Source organism: Molothrus ater, chromosome 1 (genome assembly GCF_012460135.2).
Source record: "Molothrus ater isolate BHLD 08-10-18 breed brown headed cowbird chromosome 1, BPBGC_Mater_1.1, whole genome shotgun sequence".
Lineage (NCBI taxonomy): Eukaryota > Metazoa > Chordata > Aves > Passeriformes > Icteridae > Molothrus > Molothrus ater.
Window position 1 is genome coordinate 42,257,940 of NC_050478.2, and position 22,919 is coordinate 42,280,858.

Below are 22,919 nucleotides of genomic sequence, written 5' to 3' on the forward strand. Positions count from 1 at the left end.
AATCTCCAAAGCTGTGCTTATTTCTTACTTTTGGAAAAAGGTACCACTTCTAAGAAATTCAAACTTTATTCCCTTAAGGTTTCTCTATGGGAAGGGGCAAAAAATGCTAAGTCATTTCACAAGAAAGTAAATCAAAAGGGTTTGATTTTCCCTGTTTCAATGCTCCTCCTAACCTCTTCTGTTACCTAGATTAGGGGCACTGATAAAAAGAAACAGCAACTTTTTTCAAACTAATTTAGCTTTCAGGTGAAAAGAGGTAAAAATGAAATTCTCAATGACAGGATACACTAAAGGAAGCCTTGCTTTTTATCTAAACTTTACAATGACCGCACTAAGCCACTAAAATGAACAATTTGGTTTAAACTTAAAGAATTTTTGTGCATTTTCATCAGCTTCACTTTGTGCTGTTAAATTACTGTGTTTCAGTAAAAAAATACACAGAAATGCCAAAAAAGATGCAAACTTGCTCTTCCTGGCGAGTGAATCTCACTCACTTTCATAAAACGTTCAAAGTTGTCTGGGAACAAGATGCTGTGCTCTCCAGTAAATCAAACACACTGAGGTATAAAAAGGAGAACAGGAAAAAGTTCTCTGCTGCAGCAGCAATGAAAAAAAAAAAAACAACAAAACCAAAACCAACAACAACAACAAATGTCCCTCCCTCCCATGTCCCCACCCACAGAACTGCAGAATGGTCAAGAACACAAATTTCTCTACAAACACCTACTACCATTTTCTCCATTTAAAAAGTTACATAGCGCCTTTCTTGGCTTAGTCTAACAGAACTCACCACACAAACCACCTAATGTGCACAGCAATTCTCGTTTGTGCATGAAACCCCATCGGGGGGGAAAGAGGTAAAACGTTCTGAACTATGAGTATGTGGGGATGGGGAGGGGGGCGAGAAATCGGGGAGGGAAGGGAGGACAATGAGGTAGATAGAATTCAATTTTACAGGCTCACTCCCTGCAGAAAAGGTAAGTACATTCATCTGTAAAAAAATTAAAGATGAGGTAGGTTTGAATTAACGTTGTATTTTTTCATTTTCTCTTAGAAGAATTTCCCTGAGACAGTTTGTTCCTAATTCAAACACAGATTAGAAGACGAGAATTCGATTGTTTCCAAAGTCGACCACAACAATCATGCCATCAGGGGTGACAGCTATACCTGAAGGACGGTCCATCTGACCAAAGCCGCTTCCCTGAGTGCCAAACTTGCATAAAAAGCTACCATTGGACTCGAATATCTGCACCCGGTGGTTCCTGGAGTCGGCCACGATGATGCGCCCTTCCTGATCCACCGCCACTCCCTGCGGGCGCAGGAACTGCCCATTGCCGGTGCCCTCGGAGCCCAGGAAGCGCGCCGACTGGCAGTCCGGGTGGATGACCAAGAGGCGATGGTTGTTGAAGTCTGTCACTACCAAGTGGCCCTCGTGATTGAACGTCACGCCTCTGGGGGAATCAAAGTGCTTCCAGAGTACCCCTTCGAAGCCGTACTTGTTCAGGAACACGCCGTCGGGCCCGAACAGCTGAACGCGATGGTTCCTCGTGTCAGAGACCAGGATCTTGCCCTCTGCGTTGACAGCCACATCCCACGGGTAATTGAACTGCCCGTTCTTCGTTCCTTTCTCCCCAAACTTCAGAATGAACTGCCCCTCGAACGTGAAGATCTGGATGCGATGATTGTCCTTGTCGGCCACGACGATCCTGCGCGAAACGTCGCAGGCCACGCCGGCGGGGCGATCGAACTGGCCCGGCCGGGAGCCCAGCGTGCCAAACTTGTGGTGGAAGGTCCCGCACGGCTTGAACACCTGGATGCGGTTGTTGCTGCGGTCGGCGACGATGATGAAGCCTTCCTTGTCGACGCTGACCCCCCAGGGGCGGCAGAGCTTGCCGTCGCTGTCTCCCTCGCTGCCAAAGGACAGCCCCGGCAGCCCGATGCCGATGTAGCTGCGCCCAGACTTCACCATCACTTTGAAGGGGCTGTTCTCGATGTGTTGGTTGCACATCATCACGGACACCAGGTGCTCTCCCTCCAGCTGGGGACGGTAGCTGACCAGGTAGGTCCCGTTCTGCTGATCGCTGACGTCTGCCCCGAAAAGGTTTCCATCGGGGCCCATGACCACGGCAGAGATCATGTCACCCCCCGAGAGACGAGGCTCCCCGTCGTGGTCGTAGCCGATCACGGTGAATGAGGCCACCTTGCCCTTGCAGAGCGCGCTTGAGACCTTCCCCCGTGGCTTTGGTCAGGGGAGCAAAAGCCCCGCTGCTGACAAAGCCCATGGATTTGATGGCCATGTACAATGCCTGGTCAGGGGGGGTGAACATGATCCTGTCGTCTTCCTGTGGCTGGAGAAGGCCTCTGACGTTCTTCAGCTCCTGCACCTGAGCCAGCATGCGGTCCCGAGCCAGAAGAATGTCCATGGTGCGACCCTCCTCCAGGACCTGCTGAACAGCACTAATGGTGTTATCCAGCTTGTTCAGGTTCTGACGTAACTTTTCAACTTGCAAGTAGAGGGACTTGGCCTTGACTTGGCGAATCTTTTCCACCTTGTGGGAAATGGGGGAGAGAAAAGCACACTTACATCAGCAAAGACAGACCACAGAGATTTCCTTCAGTCTCCCTTCTACATGAAAGCCAGCTGGACAGTTGCTATAGCATGCTGACATACAGCTCCGGAACAAACCTCTAAAAATCACAATGCAGACAAGAAACAAGGAAAACAAATTACTTATCCAAATTTAGGATTATTAGTGTCTCCTACCCTCCAGGCGACAACATACATTCCTACTCTGCAGATCTGCTGCATCAGAGTGACATTTGAGAGCGAAAATCACTTGCTTACTAGTAATTATTTGCTTCCTCAAATGCTATTCTGTTTTCTAGTTGCAAGGTACTTGACAGATCATCCGAAGGCACATCTCATTCAGCCCCCAGGGAGGACAGAAGTTATTGCGGCCTCTCCAGCAGAGCAGAGGCCGAGGCTTCACTAACCAGAACTGAGACCAATTTCAGACGGTGACCTCCACTGAGATGGGAGTCAGCACCAGCTAATGCACATGGGCTCCTGTCATTCCCCTGCCTGCCAGAACTGGTTTTGTGTGACTGGATAATACCAGACATCTATCTCCAGGAATTTTTAGAGTCCAATTATTTTAATATTTTCTTGTAAATACCAGCAGTCCTGCTGAGCTTGTGCTTTTAAACAGGATGTTTTGTGAATGTCACTTCAAATAACACAGAAGGTTGCTGCCAGTCCCTGCTTGAGGGACTGAAGTTGGTGCAAAAATGCCTGTTTTGTAAATCATCTATATAAGCCTGTGTCTACCCTTACTTGTGAAAAACCACTTTGGACCATCTGGCAAAGACACCTGCTGCATAAAACTAATGTAACGTGTCTTTGTTTTATTGTTGCAAAAGTACATTTCCTGATGTCTGAATACTTGCTTGGCCTCAGAACAGTATCTGGAATGCATTTTAGTGAAGGAAGACTCAATGTCTGAAGACTCCTTGATTAGACATTGACTAGATAACATATGTACAAACATGCTGTAAATTGAGGTATGTAGGTTTTACCAAGCTGTAAAAAATTTGGCGATACTTCTTACAATAGTTGTCCATTGTACACATTGTAAAGAAGTATCACCAGAAGAAGACACATTACTGATCTTAGGTCTTAGCTAAATCCATAGACTCAGCCCTGTTATGCAGAATTGTTTATTACCATGCTTGATAGACAGAGTTTGTTTTCCTAAAATCATTTACCACCACATTTCCTTCTTAAAATAATGTTTTTCAGCTTGAAGAGAACTTGCTGTCAGTGCAGATATTCTAACAAAGTGCATTTGTACAGCACTGTAGGATAAAAAGAACTTAGGCACAGATCTTACTCCTCCTGTACTAGGAATATCTTAAAAAAAAAAGCTGCCAAGCTTCCTGCAAGAGGTTAAGAGTAAAAATCCAAATCCAAACTCTCAAGGAGCATTCAAAGAACACTAACTATATAAAGTGCAATTTTAATCTTGGTATTGACACTTACAAAAGAAAACAAAGCTTCTCTTGCGGGGGACCATGACTGTTGAATTACTTTTCTGGAACAAGAAACTTGCCTGTTACTTCCTTTCCTCCTCTCAAAATACCACACAAGCATTGTTGAGCTGAAATGAGCCCACCAGCTCACAATTGTGCAGATACTCTTTTCTTATACTAGTTCAAAAAAATTGCTTAGAGGGAGGACGCTACCTTGATTGACAGTAAAGGTTTTTAAGCATGGGGACAGTGAAAGTTGGTCTCACAGAATTTGTACCAGCCTTTCTAAAAAACAAAAAAGGACAGGATAGCATATACAGCTTTGCTCCTGTCCTTTATGAGGAGTGGATTGGAAAACCAATTATATTATGTACCTAATCCTAGAGCATGTATTTTGAAGACATTGTTCAGAGGGGACCTCCTCTCGGGGCAGCTGCGGGGCCAGCAGGGGGAGTGCCCAGCCCGCGTGTGGGGCTGTGCTGCTCCCAGGATCCGCAGCAAAACCCCAGCAGCTCCAGGTAAGGAAACCTGCAGCTTTCCTCGGATATCAGAATCTGGCTGTGTAGTAGTTTGAGTAATTTTTCAGTTTGAAAAGCACTTGTCAGCAGTACAAACCACAAATGTAAGGGTGAATACCTTCCAGAGCAGCTCACACTCGCGCTCTTCCAAGGCCTTCTTGTGTCTAGTGGTCACTACCTTGACTTCAGACTGTACCACCTTCGCTTTCATCTCAACTTGCTCTGCCACAGCCTGGGCCTGTTCAATACTCAGCTGGGGAGAAAAAAGACACACACACTTAGGGCTTGACCAAACCAATTAAAAATACACCAGAGGACTGCTGCTTACATTTTACATTCCATGCTACACCTTCAGGAAAGGCATAAAGTGACAACTCTTAGTTTCTTACTAGGCCTTCTTCACCCATTTCATACACTGCAGCCTAAAATCTGTAAGGATTCTTTAAATACATGTATTACATGGAGTTTACACCTTCATTGTGCCTTGCACCCACACAACAGCACTAAATCCCTGTGCAATTGCAGCGAGCAGCTAATGTGGTGAACAAGAGATCTGCACAGAAATTCATACTTGTGTTTTCTTCCATGTAGAGAACCCAGCTTTTCTAGCCCCTCCAAATGGTTCAGTAGACTGTTGTTGTGTGATGGGTCTGCTTCTAGTAAAAAAAGACACTGTAGGGAAAAGACTGTGTTGTCTATGCATTTGAGCTGCACAGAAATATGCCTAAAAGAGTGTGGAGATAATCAATTTTAAAAGAAAAGAACAAATGGTTATCAGCAAAAAGTATTAATATAGTTATTCACACCTTGGGTAGAGGTGAGAATTATTTCTAATATTCAAATTATTTCTAATATAACCTTGCAATGATAATATTTTAAAAATATTCTGTAGTAGTATTCTGCAGAATGGACCCAGAAGGAGCATGTCTCTCCCCACCCTCCCCCCCCCAAAATTAAAAATGGCTTCCTCAAAAAATCCGTCCTAAACTACTCCCAAATTTCACAAAATATTACAGAAAGAGGCATAAAAACAAAGACCAGGCAAATCTGAAGGATCACAGTTCCCAATGGAACAGGTTCAATAGCATGGCCAACAATTTTTTCAACACCTTTGTCATAGAGTGAACCAGCAGATGAACCTGTGATCCTCAAAGAGGTTAAAAAGATAGTAACTTATTAGTTCCAAAATTCTAGAACAAGATGTTGGCCTGTGAAGGTATTCAGACTAAAAAAAGAGGGGAGTTCTTACAAGTATACATATACTTGAAGGGAGGGCACTGAAAGGGCAGAGCCAGGCTCTTTCCAGAGGTGCCCTGTGACAGAACCAGAGGCAATGGGCACAAACTGAGACAGAGGTTCCCTCTGAACATTAGAAATGCTTCTTTTTCCTCAGAAATGCAGGCTCATTGAAATCAGCTAAAAAGGAATCTAAAGGCTTTACCATACATTCAGAACCTTCAGGAAGATGCCCTCATTTTAACTGTACTTATGAGGATGCACCAATCTAAGAACCACCTGTTGCAACAATGAACTACCCAGTGTGATCCAGCATCATCTAGAATATCAGACAGTACACATTGCCATATTTCACTAAATGGCTGTTAGTATTTTTGAACTCTGCATTCAGCAGCATCTAGTTTATGCCAACAACTGGAATGCTAAAACATAAAAACTTAAATATAGTGTTACTTGGACATTTTTCATTCCAGGTAAGTTATTTTAAGAAAACTAGTCTGAACTAGACTTATTCTTCCAGGTCACATAGGAGATCCTTTTCTGAAAGAAAAAGAAGACTTAACTTGGCCAGGTAGTTGCTCTCTGGAGACAAGCTGAAGACAACCCTGACAAAATCAGACAAGACAACATTTCTATCATTACTCCAAAGAATTCTCCTGCAAACTGTCAGGGGAAAACGGGAGTGCTGCTTGACAGCCAGCCTGCAGCTCAGGGCTCCGTAAGAGGAACAGGTCTTTCAGCTCTTCCTCCTTCAGGAACTTCACTACAGTTTTAACAGAGAATGTCTTCAAACTCATACAGCCTATATATCCCAGTCCCACTGGAGGCTGACCTGACCTGCCCTCTCACTAAGCTTCTGGCAGGCAAATTTGGCAAAAAAATTAAAATCTCATTACAACAGTTAGCAAAGTAGACATGTAGTCACAACTGGCCATGGATTAAGACTTCATAAAAGCCAGTAGGCTCAGACCTAGCTAGAACAGGCCACACATAAGAATACTGTGCCTCTATCACCTCTTTGCCATTCAAATACAGAAGCTGCCCTACAGCAGGGAAAAAGCATGCATTTCTTACAGAACAGACCTGGATTCCCATCAAGTACAGCAAAACACCTTCCTTCTCTTGCAAGGAGAAAGAGGTATCGCCTTGAGAAGTGTCAGGGAAACTATCCACTCATATTCCAATTCTAACAATGATGTCTGTGAAAGCATAAAAATTTTGATTTACTTATTTTTGCTTTTTGTACTCAGTACCCATTTAGAACTATGATCTATATATATCCATCCCTTATTATACCTTAGGCATAAGAGCGATCCCAACTTCCCTCATTAATCCCCGCTAAAACCAGAGTCCACCTTTCAAGAACTCCATCACAGCAGGAGCAGTAGCAATTCCCTGTGGATGCTGGGATCTTTCAGCTATAGGAACCAGTTATGCACAACCAGTTGTCTACCAACTACTCGTGTCATCATCTGATTTATTTTTACTTGCCCAAGTATGAACAGCCCAGATCAGTGGGGGATGCCCAAAATGCTAAGATTCTAATTCATCCAGGATATTGGTGATGTTATGGTAAAATTCAGGGGGCTCTGCACTCTGCCCAAATAAGCTAGAACAGCCTAGGAAGGCTGACCCGCATCAAACATGCAGAGGTATGATGGGGGAACAGCAATAGCAAGTGATCTATATCTGACGCAAAAGCCAAGAGCATTAAGTACAATTTTTGGGAGTCTTCTTCACATGGAAATTCCTTGTTCACTTTGATTACTGTAAGGTGTCAAGAGTTCTGCTATGAAAACTCACTCCTACTGTTCTGAAGGCATTTTCTGTGCTGAACTTGTCTTGGAGAGGTCAGCTTTTTAGGAAGCATGTTAAGCAGCAGTGCTTCTTGTTCTGGTCAGACACCACACAATCTTTTTAACAACAAATCATTGTAAAGAAGAATAGCTTTTATCATGCTTTCATCATGGTATGTAAATTTTTCCAGTGCTAGTGGATTAGATGGTCAATCAGTTCACACACTTGGGAGACAGAAGACAAGGCCTGCATTTACCCAAGAATTGTGCTGGGTTACTGAATGTGAGATGGAAAACAACTGTTTTGTTTCCTGCTGTTGGCCAATAAAGTAAATCATCTATTTCCAGCTGTACCTCTCCACCTGTGGCCTCTCAGGGCTCTAAAGATGGCCAACATCACTCCCCATTCTATTAGATGTCGCCAGTGCCTCGTGTTTGTTAAAAACAAGTAAAAACAAGAACAACATTGCTTTGCAGTGTATCTTGTAAACTACTTTAGGGTTGAAACTGGTACTTCCAATTCCTCAAGAGTAAAACTGAAGTAGCAGCAGTCCTTGTGCAGGTGACATGTTCCAGGGGGCCACCACCCAAGGACACTGCACACAGAGCTTCCAGTGAGGCAGACAAACGTGTTTGCATGAAGGACAGCAATGCAAACACCCATCGCTAGCTACTGCTACCAGCACATTTCAGTTCTGAGTAAAAGCTGAAGGGCAAAGTTGCATCAGAACCTGGGTGTCCTTCACAAGCTCCCTTTAGGTGGAATACCTCTGTGAGCTCCTCTTTATCTACATTTCACCATCTGAGGGAAAAACTAGTGATGATCTTGCTCCAGTGGTTATGGCAACTGATGGTACAACATGAACCCATGAAGGAACCAACTGTAAGAGCCAGAAGTAGCAGGGTAGCATTATAGAACTTGGCCATGCTTCTGGATGCCTATGCTGACTACACAGGTGCCCAAATCAAGACTTGCTGTTTTGTAGAATGGCAACATTCAGTAATTTTTTGTATTTCCCGTCTTCTGTTGAACAGTAGGAACTACAGCCTCAAGTTACAAAAAAAATTTATATTATTTCATTTTTACCTAAATATGCCTAAGGGATATTTAATGTTCTAGACTTTCAAGTTTCACTGAGTGGTTTCTGCTGTCTGATACTCAAATTAAATCAGTATGTCCACAGTTATGTCCACCCAGCACACAGTTATTTGAAGAGGCTACCTCAGGTCTCTGAAACAGCAGGGTGATCCAGGTGCTGAGCCATGATGTTAGATCACACCAATTTAGTCCAGGAATTTGTCCAATTGGACACACTGCAGCACCACACACCACAATGGCAGCACCATGAGATACATAAAGGCTGCTTATGGTAACTGTACTGCAACTCATCAGTGCTGGCTTGCATGAACATATTTGAAAAAGTCACTAGTATTTTTTTATTCCATCCATCCAAAGACGGGAGGGGGCTATAATTTTTCAGCCATTAATTCCAACACTTAAGTTTCCCAAACTCAAGTTTTCCAATGAAGGTGCAAACCTCTGGAGAGAAAATTCAAATTCAAAAGCATTTGAACATTTTGGTTCTACTGAGGAATTCTTCAGTATTTGAGGGGTGAATGGACCACAGGTATTGAATAAAGAATATTAAATATACACTTTCCTACCTCAAGTATGGAGGATTTGCAGTTTAACCATTAAGGAATTTAAGACTAAGTTAACCCTAATCAGAGGGGAATGAACAGCTGAGATGCTTCTTCTCTGACAAACTCCTTTCTGGACTTCAAAAGCACATTAACTACAAAAAATCCTGAAGGAAACTTTTTAGGTATGTCTCAAGTTAGCCCTCTTCCACCAAATGGAAGGTGTTCCAGCCATGGGTGGTTTGTTTTCAGTTCCTTAAGGCACAAAAAGATAGGGTGGGTTTGTTTCACTAAACTTTTCCAGTTACTTATCACTGAGCCATGCAGGATAAAACAACCAGGACAAAAAGTTGGCTTTCTCCAGCATCAAGAACTGGATACAAACCTCCTGATGTTCTTACACTAGAAAAATTAACTGGAAGATCCTACACAATTGCAGTGAAAGGTACCAGGATTTGCAGTAATACCAGTGCAGCTATAGCACAAACCACAGTAGCTGGACCAATTTAAAGGTTTCAGTGTAATGTGTGCAAAACACTACAACATCCTCACTTGAAGTTCCTCACAAAGATAATTTTAAAATAAGCTTTGATGGAGGGACAGCTAGAGGCCAGGTTAATTCATGCCAGATACAACTAAACAATCATTTTGGTTTGTGCTGCAAGAACAGACTTTTTGCCTACAGTTTTAGGCAGAACAGTAATTTGGACAGTGACACATGTCAAATCCATCTTCCCCAGTAACCATCTGCTCATATGCTGCACTGAGGAACTCACTGAAATACCACACAAAACAGAGACTAAAAGTACAAAGAAATTCAGCCTCTCTTATATAAATCCCAGCTTCAGAAAAGCACAATTGGCTCAATTTTGTTGCCAAAGATTCATTTCAGATTCTCAAACCTGCAAGCCTGACTTCAAAGCCACGCACAAGGCTGCCTGAGCTAACTGAATGTGACAACCCCAAAAAGATCCCTTGCAGCACAGCAGTGCCATCCTTCTCAGGTATCGACCTCCCAGCAGCACACATCCATATGGCAACCCACAGGGAAGCTCCCACCCAAGGGCAGAGGCTCAAGGCAATGGATCGGCTTCCTCCTCTGGCCAGCCGAGTTTCTTACAGTACCCCCTCACCCCCTGTAAAGGTGTTAATCTATTTCATACCACTTCCCCCACAAATTTGGGAGAGAAGCTCCTAAGCCTTTCATGACAGATAAGAGAGCAGCTCCTGCTATGTTCTGCACTGGTCAGTCTCACCAGGCAGTGAGAAGCGTGCATAGTCAAGCACCCCTGCAAAAACAATTACAGGGCTCAGCTAAGAAAGAATTGATTTTGTGTTCCAATAAACCCACTTTTTTAAGACATCTGAGATGAACAGATTAAAATGTATTTTGACATGTTCACCTGGAAATTGACCCTAAATGAACATGAGCGCTCAGTGCTTTACTGTTATGCAAGTGCATTAGATTACATGCATACATCCATACATATATATACAGTTACACACGTATAGATGTATTTTAAGAAGGTGACATTTTGAAGAAGCCATCTATCTTTCACCATAACAGATTTACGTTCAGTTTGTGACCTAGTCCTTGGAAAAAATTCTGAAAGAAGACAGCTAAGTGTGCACTTTCGTGAGGTAAAACAAGGCAGCGGGACACGCTCCCCACATATAGAAAGGCAGCAGTCCTGATTCCTCCCACGCCATTTATCCAGCGTCAACTTTGGCTTTCATATCACCCTGTGAATCAATCTGAGTCTCTGAAGAGGCTGGAAAAGTATCCCAGCTAGGAGTATAGCTTTCTGCTGAAATAAGAAAAGAGTCCTACCAGCACCCCAGTTGGATGTTGCTGCTTCATTCCCTGGCACCATCAACAGTCCTTGCAGCACTGCAGTCAACCAGCCAGGGGGCTGACCCAGCCAAAAGGTAAACCCACAGAAAAGCTACCCTGTCAGCTGGATCAGTTCATCACACAGGCACAAGTTCTCAAGTAAGAGACAGGCTCAGGAATGCAGGCCAGGACCATCATAGCACAAGGAAGCATGAAAGGCTCTCCACTGCTGCAGAAATATCACTGAGGGGGGGAAAAAAGCAAGCCTCTTGCTCTTTCTTACAGAGGACTTCAACTTCCTTGAAAAGTGAGGTTTGGACTCTTCTGGAGTGACAGGCTACATCAGGCTTCAGTGGATCAAGAGGTTGAAATGTATCCCAACTCACAGCATTTTTTTTCAAGTCTGAAAAACAATCTTTCCTCCAAAGCCACAGGAAGAGCTTAAATAAACATTTCTTCCTAAAAGCCTTCAACTTTGCTTAACCAGATACTCTCCAGCCAGTTGACTCATGGCTTGATTTCCTCTCTCCTGCAACGCTGCCCTTCAAATTCCACCTTTTCCCATTTACTCTCAACTACCCCTCCTCATCCATCCTCAACATCTCCTGTCAGGGGAGCTATCACTTTCAGAGCCTATTAAGAAAGAGTTCATGGTACAGCAGTATGTATCAGTCCCACTAAGAAGTGTTACTACAATGTATTACTTTTCAAGCCTCTTACAGCTCCAGTCTTGCGTCCCTCATATTACAGCTTGTACTGGCATTTAATTCTCTATTGGCTATTTCCATACATTTAAGAAAATCACTCACACCAATTTCTTTTAATTTAGAGACTACTTATTTTAGAGTTTGTTTTGAATTCATGCTGACACGCTGTCTCCTCCCTAGGATAAACATACAGCTTCAGAGCCATATTGTCCCAAGAATAAGGAGAGCTCTGCTCCATGAAAACTGAGTTGAGCACTTCTGCTTTTAACAGCACCACATGCTCTTCTGGTTGCTGCTGATGCTGCTTCAGGAGTAGCTGGCTTGGGCTGAGCAATTTTCCCATTCCTGCACATGCAGATTTCCACCCTGTTAATTTAATCACGGGTCTGTTTGCTCACTGCTCTTCTTTTGTGTAGTGGTCCAGATTAGGAACCCCACTAAACTAATGAAACAACTTAGCTCTTGAGAACATGGTTCATTTTACAGATCTTTATACAAGCTGCTCAGCTAATACTTCCAAGACAGCCTCTTAAGCTGGATGGGCTGCAGCCAGACCTGGGCAAAGCTGCATGAGCTAAGTTCAGTAGAGTTGCTTGTTCAAGTTACATGAGCACAGCCAGTACCACACAACTTTTACCTGCACCATCAAGCAACAATCAGCCCACTACAATGGCAGGAGCCTTCAGCATGCAAGACAGAAAAAGATAAGGGAGGAATGAGCAAAGTAAACTCAGTTGGAAGAAAATCAGTCACAAAAGCATTTATGCAATAGTAGCAGAGTGGTGCTCCATGATCTCCTGCTAGTTTCTACTCCAAAACACAGTCCTTAGATGATTCAGCTGTACTAGTTAGATGATTAAGAGCCCTGGAGGTCAAAAGCAATAATTTAATTACTAACAGGCAAGCCCTTGGTCTTTAAACTAGTATAATTCCTTCCTTCTTGTCATTTTGGGGATGTGGAAAGCATTTCAGAATGGATACTGCTAAAGAGCTTTACAACCCAGTTTAAAACAAATCTTGGAAGATTCTATATCTACAAGGATTCTGCCTGAAGCTGGAGTTTAAAATAAGCCATCCAGCTCCAAAAACTTGTTGCTTACTGTGTCAGTGTAACAAGTTAACATCAGAAGCTGAAGGAAAATGTCAACAACTGATTACTGTCTATAGCAACATAAACTATTATCATTCCACTGGTGCAAAGACTTAATGAGAGACTAATTAGTTACTAACAAGTTGCTCTTGTCTCACAGAATAAGCTTAATTCCTTCATTTACTAGAAACAAGCAGCAAAGGGAGGGCAACGAGCTTTGGGTTATTTTAATTATTGTTTGTACCTTGCATGTGCCAGGAAAGCCCACCCAATTTGGAAAGTAAGTTACCTACCTATCCATGACATTCTACAGAAGTTTACTCAAACAAAATCTTAGTAGTTAAAGCATATAGTGTTGAGTTTTGTAATACACAACTCAAATTTAGCACATGACACTAACAAAACTACATGGCAACAGGTGTGGAGTGAAGCTCCCCACTATGGTCTCCCCATCAAAAGTCTCCTTATAGACCAAACTACTACTAATATATTAACAAACCTACCACTGGGTATTACTCAGCAAAAGTAATTATCTACATATCACTGCAGTTTAATTCCCTATGAAAACTCCTTCTCTAGTCTGAAGCACTGTGCTCTTCTCTCCAGCCCTTGCCAGGTATTTATATTTGCACTACAAAACACAGCTGAGGTAGAGCACAGTAACAGGCAGTGTGCCTCTGTGTGTGCAGAGCAATCCTCACATGGAGATAGCTCTGGACCCTCTGCACACGCAGGTTAAGGAATTTCACACTAATCCAGCAGCTGATTAGTATTTTGTATTTGGTGGCAAGACTGAAGACATAACAAGAGTCAAAGGTAGGCAGAGTGCTAGAAACTATAGGGGCAGGAAGATGCTCAAAGAAAGTCTGATTCGTGAAAACAAAACCAGGTTTGGCACTGCCACATAAGATCTGAGCTTTCTTGAAATGCTTCACACTCCAGTGCATTTGTACAGAGCTTCATATATATTGTGATTTACATGACAGGATTATGCTGCAAGAATGCAAAACTCACATAACAGCACTTTATTTTCAGCTCCACTGCCACTTCTGTCAGAGATCTGAGAAAACAGAAGGGGTGAGAAGACTGACAGCAGAAGCAGAGAGCTTTTTGCCTTGACACCTTGCCCTGTAACAGACAAGCTGGGTGGGAGAGGGGGGAGAGGAAGGAGGAGGAAATAAAGTACTCAAGTTGGGAGTATCTTACTTGAATAGCCTGTCGTCCTTGCTGAGCATCTGCCAGGAGCTGAATGGTGAGAGTCCTGGAGTCCTGTAGGGCGTCTTGGAGGTAGATAAAGCTGTGACCCACATGTCGTCCCATGGTACATTCCCGACATATGGGGACAGAACAGGTATCACAGTAGAAATGCAGTACCTGGAAGAAAGGGGGAAAAAAGTATTCTCACCACATAAAGAAGAAATGAAAAGAAAACAGAGGCAGGATGTGTTAAAAAAAAAAATCCAAAAGCTACTATAAAGGAGATGGTTAGAGGCAGTAGCAACAGGCAAAGACTGCACAATAGTTTCTCCACAGAGGAAAAGCTATCCTTCCCAGTAAACTCCAAACCATGCCCCAACAGTTAGATGGAAGCGTCGTTGTTTTCTTTGCAATACAATACTAGGAAGAGTGTCCACATCAGCTCCTCTTAAGAGCGGAAGCCATCTGCCAACACTTACAGACTGGAGATGGCATCTATGGCAAGCTTCAGGTGAAGACTTTTCCTGAAAATACAAACACCAAATTCTCTTAAGAGGCCATTCAATAATCAATACACTGGAGAGCTGCAACAGCAGCACACCCACTGCTCACAAGGGGAAAACCAACCATGCATGCCAAGAACCATCCTCTCTTTTCAAAATATGCAAATCCCTTATGTTCAGGACAGCAACAATATTGGGCAAAACTCCCCCCTGCCACTTCCATCAACAAAGCAAAAATCCTTTGCTATGACAGTGTTTTCTATGCTAGTGATGCTTCAGGATGCTTGAGTTGGAAAACAAGACTGGAACTTTATCACGCCCATCAGAGCGTTTGAATACTGCAGTGACCTGTGGGTAACCACTAAATCCCCATTCTGTTCACAAAGCACTCCCAAACCCTATATTCAGATCACAATTTAGACCAAGATGTTAGCCTAGAAAGCTGGACCCATTCATCAGCTGTAGCTGCTCCCATTCCATCCAGTAGAGGGAAGTAGCACACAGAAATAGCAACTTCCATGGAAGCCTGCCTTCTTAGAGCGAAGTAGAAACCAGCTCAAGTTTTTATTTCCGAAGATGCAAATGAAGGAGCACAACACTCCAACCAAGAAAGTTCTGTATTCAAGTCTTGCTCTTAACTACACACACTATTTTTCTTAGACTGCAATAACAGAAAAATCTGTATTACCATGGAACAGTACAATGGCACACGGTTTCATATTAAAAACAACTTTTCCATCACCAGATATTTGAAGCCTACCTCAGAGAAAGGAGCAAGAGCAGAACAAAGATTGGAAAAGTGTTTGATATGCCTGTCTTCTCCCAGCTGTCATCCAGCCACTCCCGACTCCAGCTAACAGCTCGTGACATGGGGTGCATTACATCCCCCCTTTCCCTTCTCCCTCAAAAGCAAGGGAAGGACAGGACAGGTGATTCCCCCCTTGGATTGCCTGGGCTGCATAAAGTGACATTTTAAGCTCCTACAAGCACAACAGCTGAAGTGGTACATGGATTAATTTCTCAAAGGGGTATGTGTGTGTTTGTGTGCACATGTCAGATTTTACTAAAGCCTGCCCTTTTTTTTCTGAAATTAGGTTTTGCTGTAGGGAAACTGGAACAGACTTATGTTTGCTTCTGTTTAAACACTAAATCCTCAAGCAGTGTCTCAGATTCCCATTTTTCCAAGTAAAAAAACGCCTTAGGTCTGAAATGCATTGTTCAAACACATCATCTTCCTTAACTAGAAGGATCCTTGTCCTTTACACTGCGGTTGTCCAAATATGTATACCATGTCCCCTTGCACATGAAGTTCTGTAATTTTTCTGTTGAAATTACAGGGAATGTTTATTACATGCTCCTGAATAACTCCACTTAAACAACTGAGAAGTTGAGGGAGAATGAAAACCAAGAACAAGGTATCAAGTTAAGTCATATGAATCTGATATACTTTAAAAACATACAGCAGGGATTTGGGGCCTCAGTCAAGCAGAGCAGCTGAAAAGAAAATGGTGACCATATGAACAGAAGACCAGAAGCAAGTTAAATCTATTACTAGTCCTACACAATAGCCAATACCAGGAGCAAAAGCTCAGTCCTCTCCTGCTGCAATGTAACAGCATCCACTGGTAAAAGAGTCATCCAGCTGTTCAAGCCAAAGGAAAAAAAAAAATCAAGCTTCAACAGTTTAGTTGCCTCTTGCCACCCACCAAAATGTGGTGGGAAACATCACTCCTGAATTTCAAATGAAGAGAGACAAGAGCCACATTCTCCTTTAGGAAATGGGCAGATTACACAGGGACATGGCAAGGGAAGATCTTGGGTAAATAGTATAGAGCCATTGATAAGGCCTTATTTATTTCTTAGTCAAACAAACAAATAAAACAAAAAAGATTAAAAACAGGGAGAAAAAGAGTTAGCAAGCTGGGGCAAAAAGAAGTAGATATGCTGGTCTGATCTCCATCACTACACTTTTCCTTAAGTACGCAGAGGGGAAAATTACAAATGCACAATCCTTAGTGCTCTCTGTGGGGAGGGGGGCTAGCCAGACAGCCACCAGAAGAGCACTGAAGGAGTCAGCTTCAAGGTGAACTAGCACCTCCCCAGAAACTCCTTTCTGGGCACAAGGACTACGAGAGAAGCCCCAGACTAGGCAGGGGTACAAGGAAGGGCAGGTCTCCTCCCGCAGCCAGTGTCACACACACACTCGTCAGGGGCACCCAGCAGGCTGTACCCAGCAAAGGGGGCACGCTCCCAGAGAATAAACCTGGGAAATCTCTGGCTGTGCAGGGCACAACAGTGAGGGGGGGTTGTGCCAGCTGGGCTGCTGGGGCTTGGGCACAGCATCCAACTTGCCTGTGCTTGCAGGCACAGCCAGGAGTTTATTGTTAAGCTCAAGCCTGCTCACATCCCAGTCCCTAGGTCATGGCCACAAAGGTCACGTACTGCTAGATTAAGTTTCTATGCCTGGTTCTAAATAGAGGGGGGTGGGGGGAGCCAGAGCTCCCCTTTCCCCCCATCCCCCAAACAAGCAACTCCCTGGAAAAAAAAGGAAAAAAAAAAAAAAAAAAGAAGATAATCATACTGAGGATAGGTGTAGGACAATGCACAGCTGTGTTCTCAGTTCAGAACTGATGCACACACAGTGCACCCAAAGCAGGTTCAGTTCCAGCAATGTGAGATGGCCTCCCCACATTTCAGGTCTCTACTACTGCAGCACTGCAATGCTCCTCAGGGACAAACAGCTCCTGCTCCTCACAGGACAAACAACAAGACTGGTCTTGAAGGGTGGATGGGCAGAAGTAGCAGGAGGGAAGGGAAGAGTCAGACTAAGTCTTCCTCAGTGGACATCAGCTTACACTCAGGGAAAAAAAATTACACACCACCCCAAAAATCCCAAACAAATCAAAAACCCGACCAAAACAGGATTTATAGGAAAGTCCTAAAAAATTTTCCCCCCTCCCTATTTGAAGAGGCAGAGATTATACAGCCAAAAGATCCATCAAGCTGTAAATTAACTATTGTCCTGTTAATTTCACTCTTTACCCAAACATAGGAAAAACTGGTTTATAAGCAAACACCTTCAAACATAGCAGGTTTTTTCCCAACCACGTGAATGCTCTGATGGGCAGCAAGGAATGAAGTATGAAAGCAGAGACATTTCTCCTTTCAAAGAAATGTATAATCTGTGTAAATTGCATTTAATGAATTGTTTCTTTTTGAAGTAATTATTAAGTAATTAAGTAAAAATACCATTTTAAAGATAAAAACTGGTGCTCTACAACACCCTATCCAGTAGGGAAAAAAAAAAGATTAATAAGCAAGTTTAGGAGCTTTTATTTCTTTTTTTAAACTGTTCTACTCAATTAATTAGTGTTTTAGAATTTCCACGAGAATTAAGTAAAGAGAGAAATCAGAAGGAAGAGGGGACTAGTTTTAGAGATAGTTAAAGGTGATTTATTTTAAAATAAATCAGCTATGGGTTGATTATTTCCCAAACAGGAAATATTTCCTGAATTGGTGGCATACAATTTTAGACACAAAACAATAAAGGGAGCCTACTTCAATTTAAACAGAATCAGTGAACCATGTTACAGGGCTATTCATCTTTTACAGCCACAGCAGCCCAAGAAATACAACAGCAAGGCCATAAATGTGATTGCTTCAGGAAAGGCTGTACAGTGCACCGTAAAAACATTTTACAACAGCAGGAATTCCTGGGTGTCGCTCTCCCCATTTTTTGGTCCATCTGCTTTCAAAGGGGGCAGGGGGATGGGCGGAGATGTTGTTAAACGTCCCCCGGGACTGCACAGCAATCAATCATCATCTGATGAATGGCCACTAAAGTTAAACCCTGACCCCACTCCACAATTCCCACACCAGCCCTTCTCTCCTTACTGCTGACCAGCTTCCAGCGAGCCCCCCCCCACCTTCCAGCCCTCACCAAAATTTCCCAAATACCAAGCCCAGACAAAAGCAATGGAATGTAGTAGGCACCATGACAGAGGAGAATTCAGCAGGAACAGCATCTGAGGAGGCTTATCCTTACACTGTGTTTAAATAAATGTTCTTTCAGCAATACTCTCAGTGCCCTTCTCCTCCCAGCTTGCAAACACTTCACTTCTCTCATTTTCAGAGCACATGTGCATGCAAATGGACAATAAAGCACGGGGAATCTAATCACATTAAAAATCTGTCTTCTGTCATGACATTTCAGCATCTTGCAAGGATTTTATTTAAGCCTACAGTGTTAAGGATTTGTACAAAGCAGCAATCCATAAGGCCACATTATTTTTAAAATGCAAGTCTGGTCTAAAAAGCTACCCTGTAATGTTAACCAACAATAAAAGAAGGCTACAGACAAAACAGTAGCCTCCTGGTTTCCACTTTTGGAAAAGTTTCAGTATGGTACTTGTAAATTAACTTAGGTTGATTTTATGATTTAAAAAATCTAACTATAGTCAGTTTAAAGTTTTCCATTACTAAAGGTGTTTTATTATCAAGCTCCCTTGATAGTACCTCAAACACCAGTGGCTTTGTTAGGTAGTGTGTAAGGCTTAGATGACCAAGTTTAATTTTCTAAGGAATGGTCCTACTTCCTCAGCACTGCGGGGTTGGTTTTTTCTTTTTTTTTCCCCTTCCCTCCCTCCCTCCCTGAAGAAAAAGCTACTTCCCTGAATACAGCAATTTTTTATCTTTTTTTTTTGAACAGTATTTAAATGAACTAGTCCTCCTGAGTGGCATAGAGTTTGATACAGGTAATTGGTGCAGGTTTAAGCAAAAATAGGTAATATTTTTACTCTTTAGGAAACTGGTCCTTAGTTTCCACCTCAACGGCAATTTGTGACAATTAACTTGATTCACACCATGATGAAAGTAGTATTTTAGGAAACTTAATTTGAAATTTGAGTGCTAAATATAAAGACTGAAGACATGGGCAAGTCACATGATACACATCAGAACTACAAGCAAACACATCAAACTACAATTTCCCAGTATACCTTAAACATTTGGCATTCAGAGATACCAGTTAATGATCTAATTGCTCCTAGAACTTGTATTTTAACTTGATGCTCTGGTGTAGAAGAGACTGGCTTTTAACACCAATCTTCCTCTCTGCATACAGTGGCAATGGGAAATTGCACACCAACTCCAGAAAGTCTCCACAGCAGACAAGAGTTACTTCTTGAACTAGCTCAATATTCCAATAACAAAATTTCCACAAAAGCATGAGCACTTTGAAGTGTTACGGCCCTCTCCTACACAGGGCATGCAGCATGCACCAAGTGGCAATAGTGAATTCAGCTTACTGTTACCTTCCTTTGCCACTTGGATGAACAGAGGTGGGTTTTGTTCCATTTAGAAATTTAGAAATTCAACTCTGCTCCATTTAGAAGTGCAAGAGGATCATTCAGCCCTTTTGTTAAATTCACCTTGATTTCCTTACCCCACCTGGAATAATAAAAGCCCAGCCAACAGATGACTTGGCTCATGCAAGTCTGTTTATAGGAAATAAAGCTGTAATTCCACATGCTTTTTTTCCAGCTCTAGTGTTAATACCCTTCCTTCCCCAGATGCTCCAGCAGGTTCTGTTCCTTGGTGCTCAGCCATACAGGTATCTCTTGGGCCAGCACATAAAGGGGAAGGAAGCTCACAAATAAAACCCCGAATGTGAAACCACACACAGCCCAAGGCTGCCACTTCACTCCGCAGTTAAACTGACAGCTACTCTGTGAGGAAGCCCTAAATCTCCCCTGTCCTGCTCCTATCTCCCTCCCTTTACTGATCCTGTCTCAGTGAAAAAGATCTGGCTATCCTTACAAAAAGCATAAAATTCATTTTTGAATAAACTATTTTTATCAGCTGAGCCTGGGATCGGAAGATCAGTAGGACCAGCACGATGAAGGGGGAAGAACCCATAATTAAGGGCATAGAGACATTTGATGACAACTGTCTGGTACTCTGCCAACCTCACAGCTGGAAATCAGTGTAAATCTTCTTGTCTCAAGTTCTAACTGGAAGAGAACAGTATCTAACTGGAGTGGAGTTAAACAGGCTGGTAAATCAAACAGACTACTATACTCTTAAAATTCCTAATGTTTACCTTCTTCAATCCTCCTGTGATGTCATGAAGCCAGTAAAAACAGCTACATATTTTAGCGTGGTGACAGCACTGAGTCAGTCAAACCATCCAGGTTAAAAGCAAAGTTTTTTGAAGGACGCACAGCCACATTAATCACGGTTAGAACACCCAGTAGGTATTAACAGCCAGCTGGGAGTGGAGCAGAGACCATTTTAATTGCCTTTGCCAACACAAACAGCATTTGCAAATTTAAATGGATTTGGGGTAGAAGTGACAATCAAGTTCCACTTCACTCGGATCACTGAAATGGTGTGACAACAGGCTGCCAAGCGGGCCAGGAGACAGGAAGTCACACCTTTGACAAAGCTGTTTTGAGGATCTGCTGGCTCCAGCCTACTATGAAATTGCATTTTCTGTGTTTTAAGTTAAAATCTTATCAATGAAACTTCATGTGATGACTGCAGCTTCTGGTTCTAGGCACTCACCTGGCCCTACAGCTTTCCAAGCATTTCTCTATCCATACATTTCTCTTGCCCTATGCCCCTATTGATCCACTCTGATTGTGGAGGGAGCACCACACCAGTCACAGATGGACTTTGGCCATCTCATCAGCTAACTTTCTAAAAGATCTTGGGTGCAAGGTAACTCAGCTGATCTAACTCACCACCTCAGAGATTCCAGTTATTGATGGACTGGAAAGGGCATCTTGCTTCCAACTTAACTCATTGGTCCAAGTCTTCCTAAATAGGGATAAGCAAGGCTTAATACTATTTTTAATGCTAACACTGAGGTGATGCAAGGATAATTATCCCATAATGGACTATTGTTTCATTATTACATAATGGCAAGTTGACATTCAGCACTTTTCTTTAAATATGTTGTTTGGAGTTTAAAAAAAAAATCACTATTTTGTTTTTAAAAAGTCACAACATCAGTTTCAACACTGAAGCAGGTAACATAGCCAGTCTAGGGAAAGATGCAATGGTATCAGTAGCTAGTAGATTACTCAGTCCAAGATAAGTCACAGCTCTTTCACGGATTTCAATAGGGGAGACCAGCCTGTGCTTCAACATGCAACTCATTAGCTGTTTAAATGCAGCTTCTGTGCCAAATCTGCATGACATGAGTAGCAGCAGGGTGGTCTTGGCACACAGGGGACAGTGGGTGGATCTAAATATTCAACAGTTCAAGCATGCAAGCTAATAGCCTGCTGTGGTAGCTGACAGAGTGGGTCAGGACACAGTTCTACTTTCAAGCCCATCTGTCCAAGGCACTGCTCTGAGTCCCTGCAAATCCTCCACTGAAGAGTCAGGAAATTCTTTAGCTCTCTGAAAACCAGAGGGTCTTCAAGTTCTGATCCAAAGCTTGGCCATGATTTCAGCAATGCTTAAACAGCAACAGGTTTACAACTTCTTCGCTGTTGCGTAAGGTGTTTTGTATTTTAGAGAGAACCAAATGTTAACATCTCTCCAAACTCCTTATGTAAGGTGTTCTCCCCTTTCCTGCACAGCTCAGTGTAAGAGCTTGTGAAAATTTTCCTTCTCTGCACAGAAAGGGTTGGATTAAGAGTCACAGTGCACAGAAGGCTCCTGTGCCATCTCTGTGACTACCATCAGTACAGGCCTCACCTCTCAAAATCCATTTTCCTCAAAGCCATGCTGTTCCCACACCACTGCAGAGAGCACTTTCTCTGTTCAGGTCCTTGGCAACTGTTGATCTTCACATAGAAATATGACAGCAAGGATGCCATTCTATGTCTTGCAAACAAATAAAAAGTTTTTGTCTCTTAATATACTGGAGACAAGCCTTAATGGTTTTTTATTTGATGGGGGAAGGGAGCAGGAAGAGAAACAAACAACCCTAAAGTTCCCATATTTCACTCAAGGGCAGCTAGTCCTCATGGTGAGGACAAACCAATTGAGAAACAACACGTTAAGCAGATGGGTTGTGTGCAGTTTGACAGACAGACTTCCCTGATCCCAACATAAACAAGTCTTGAGTAGGATTGATTTTCTTATACAGCTAGTCTCTAGTCAATCCTCCACTACCTAACAAAATTCACTTTGATGCAACTGATTCCCATTAATAAGCCCTGGGGGGTCAGAAAGCCTATCAGGATAGACATCTTAAATTCATAATATTCAACTGCTAGTGGAAAGCTGAGTATGAGAAGAAAGAACACATTTATCCAGATAAGCTTCTGCTTTATCTATTTGAACTTTGTGATAGGTTCTACTTCAGGTTTTTTTAAAAAATTTTATTTAATGTGAGGTCTTAAAGGGGGGCCTG

At 42.7% G+C, this 22,919-nt stretch overlaps 1 protein-coding gene across 1 annotated transcript in view; it reads right to left on the reverse strand.

Moving 5' to 3' along the window:
• Positions 1-703: 703 nt before the first annotated feature.
• TRIM71 (tripartite motif containing 71) overlaps positions 704-22,919 on the reverse strand; it is a 54,505-nt gene continuing 32,289 nt past the window's right edge. Inside the window, 4 exon segments of the mRNA XM_036406897.1 lie at positions 704-2,206; positions 2,208-2,549; positions 4,666-4,800; positions 14,058-14,225. Coding sequence (XP_036262790.1) covers positions 1,097-2,206; positions 2,208-2,549; positions 4,666-4,800; positions 14,058-14,225 — 1,755 coding nt within the window. The 3' untranslated portion in view covers positions 704-1,096.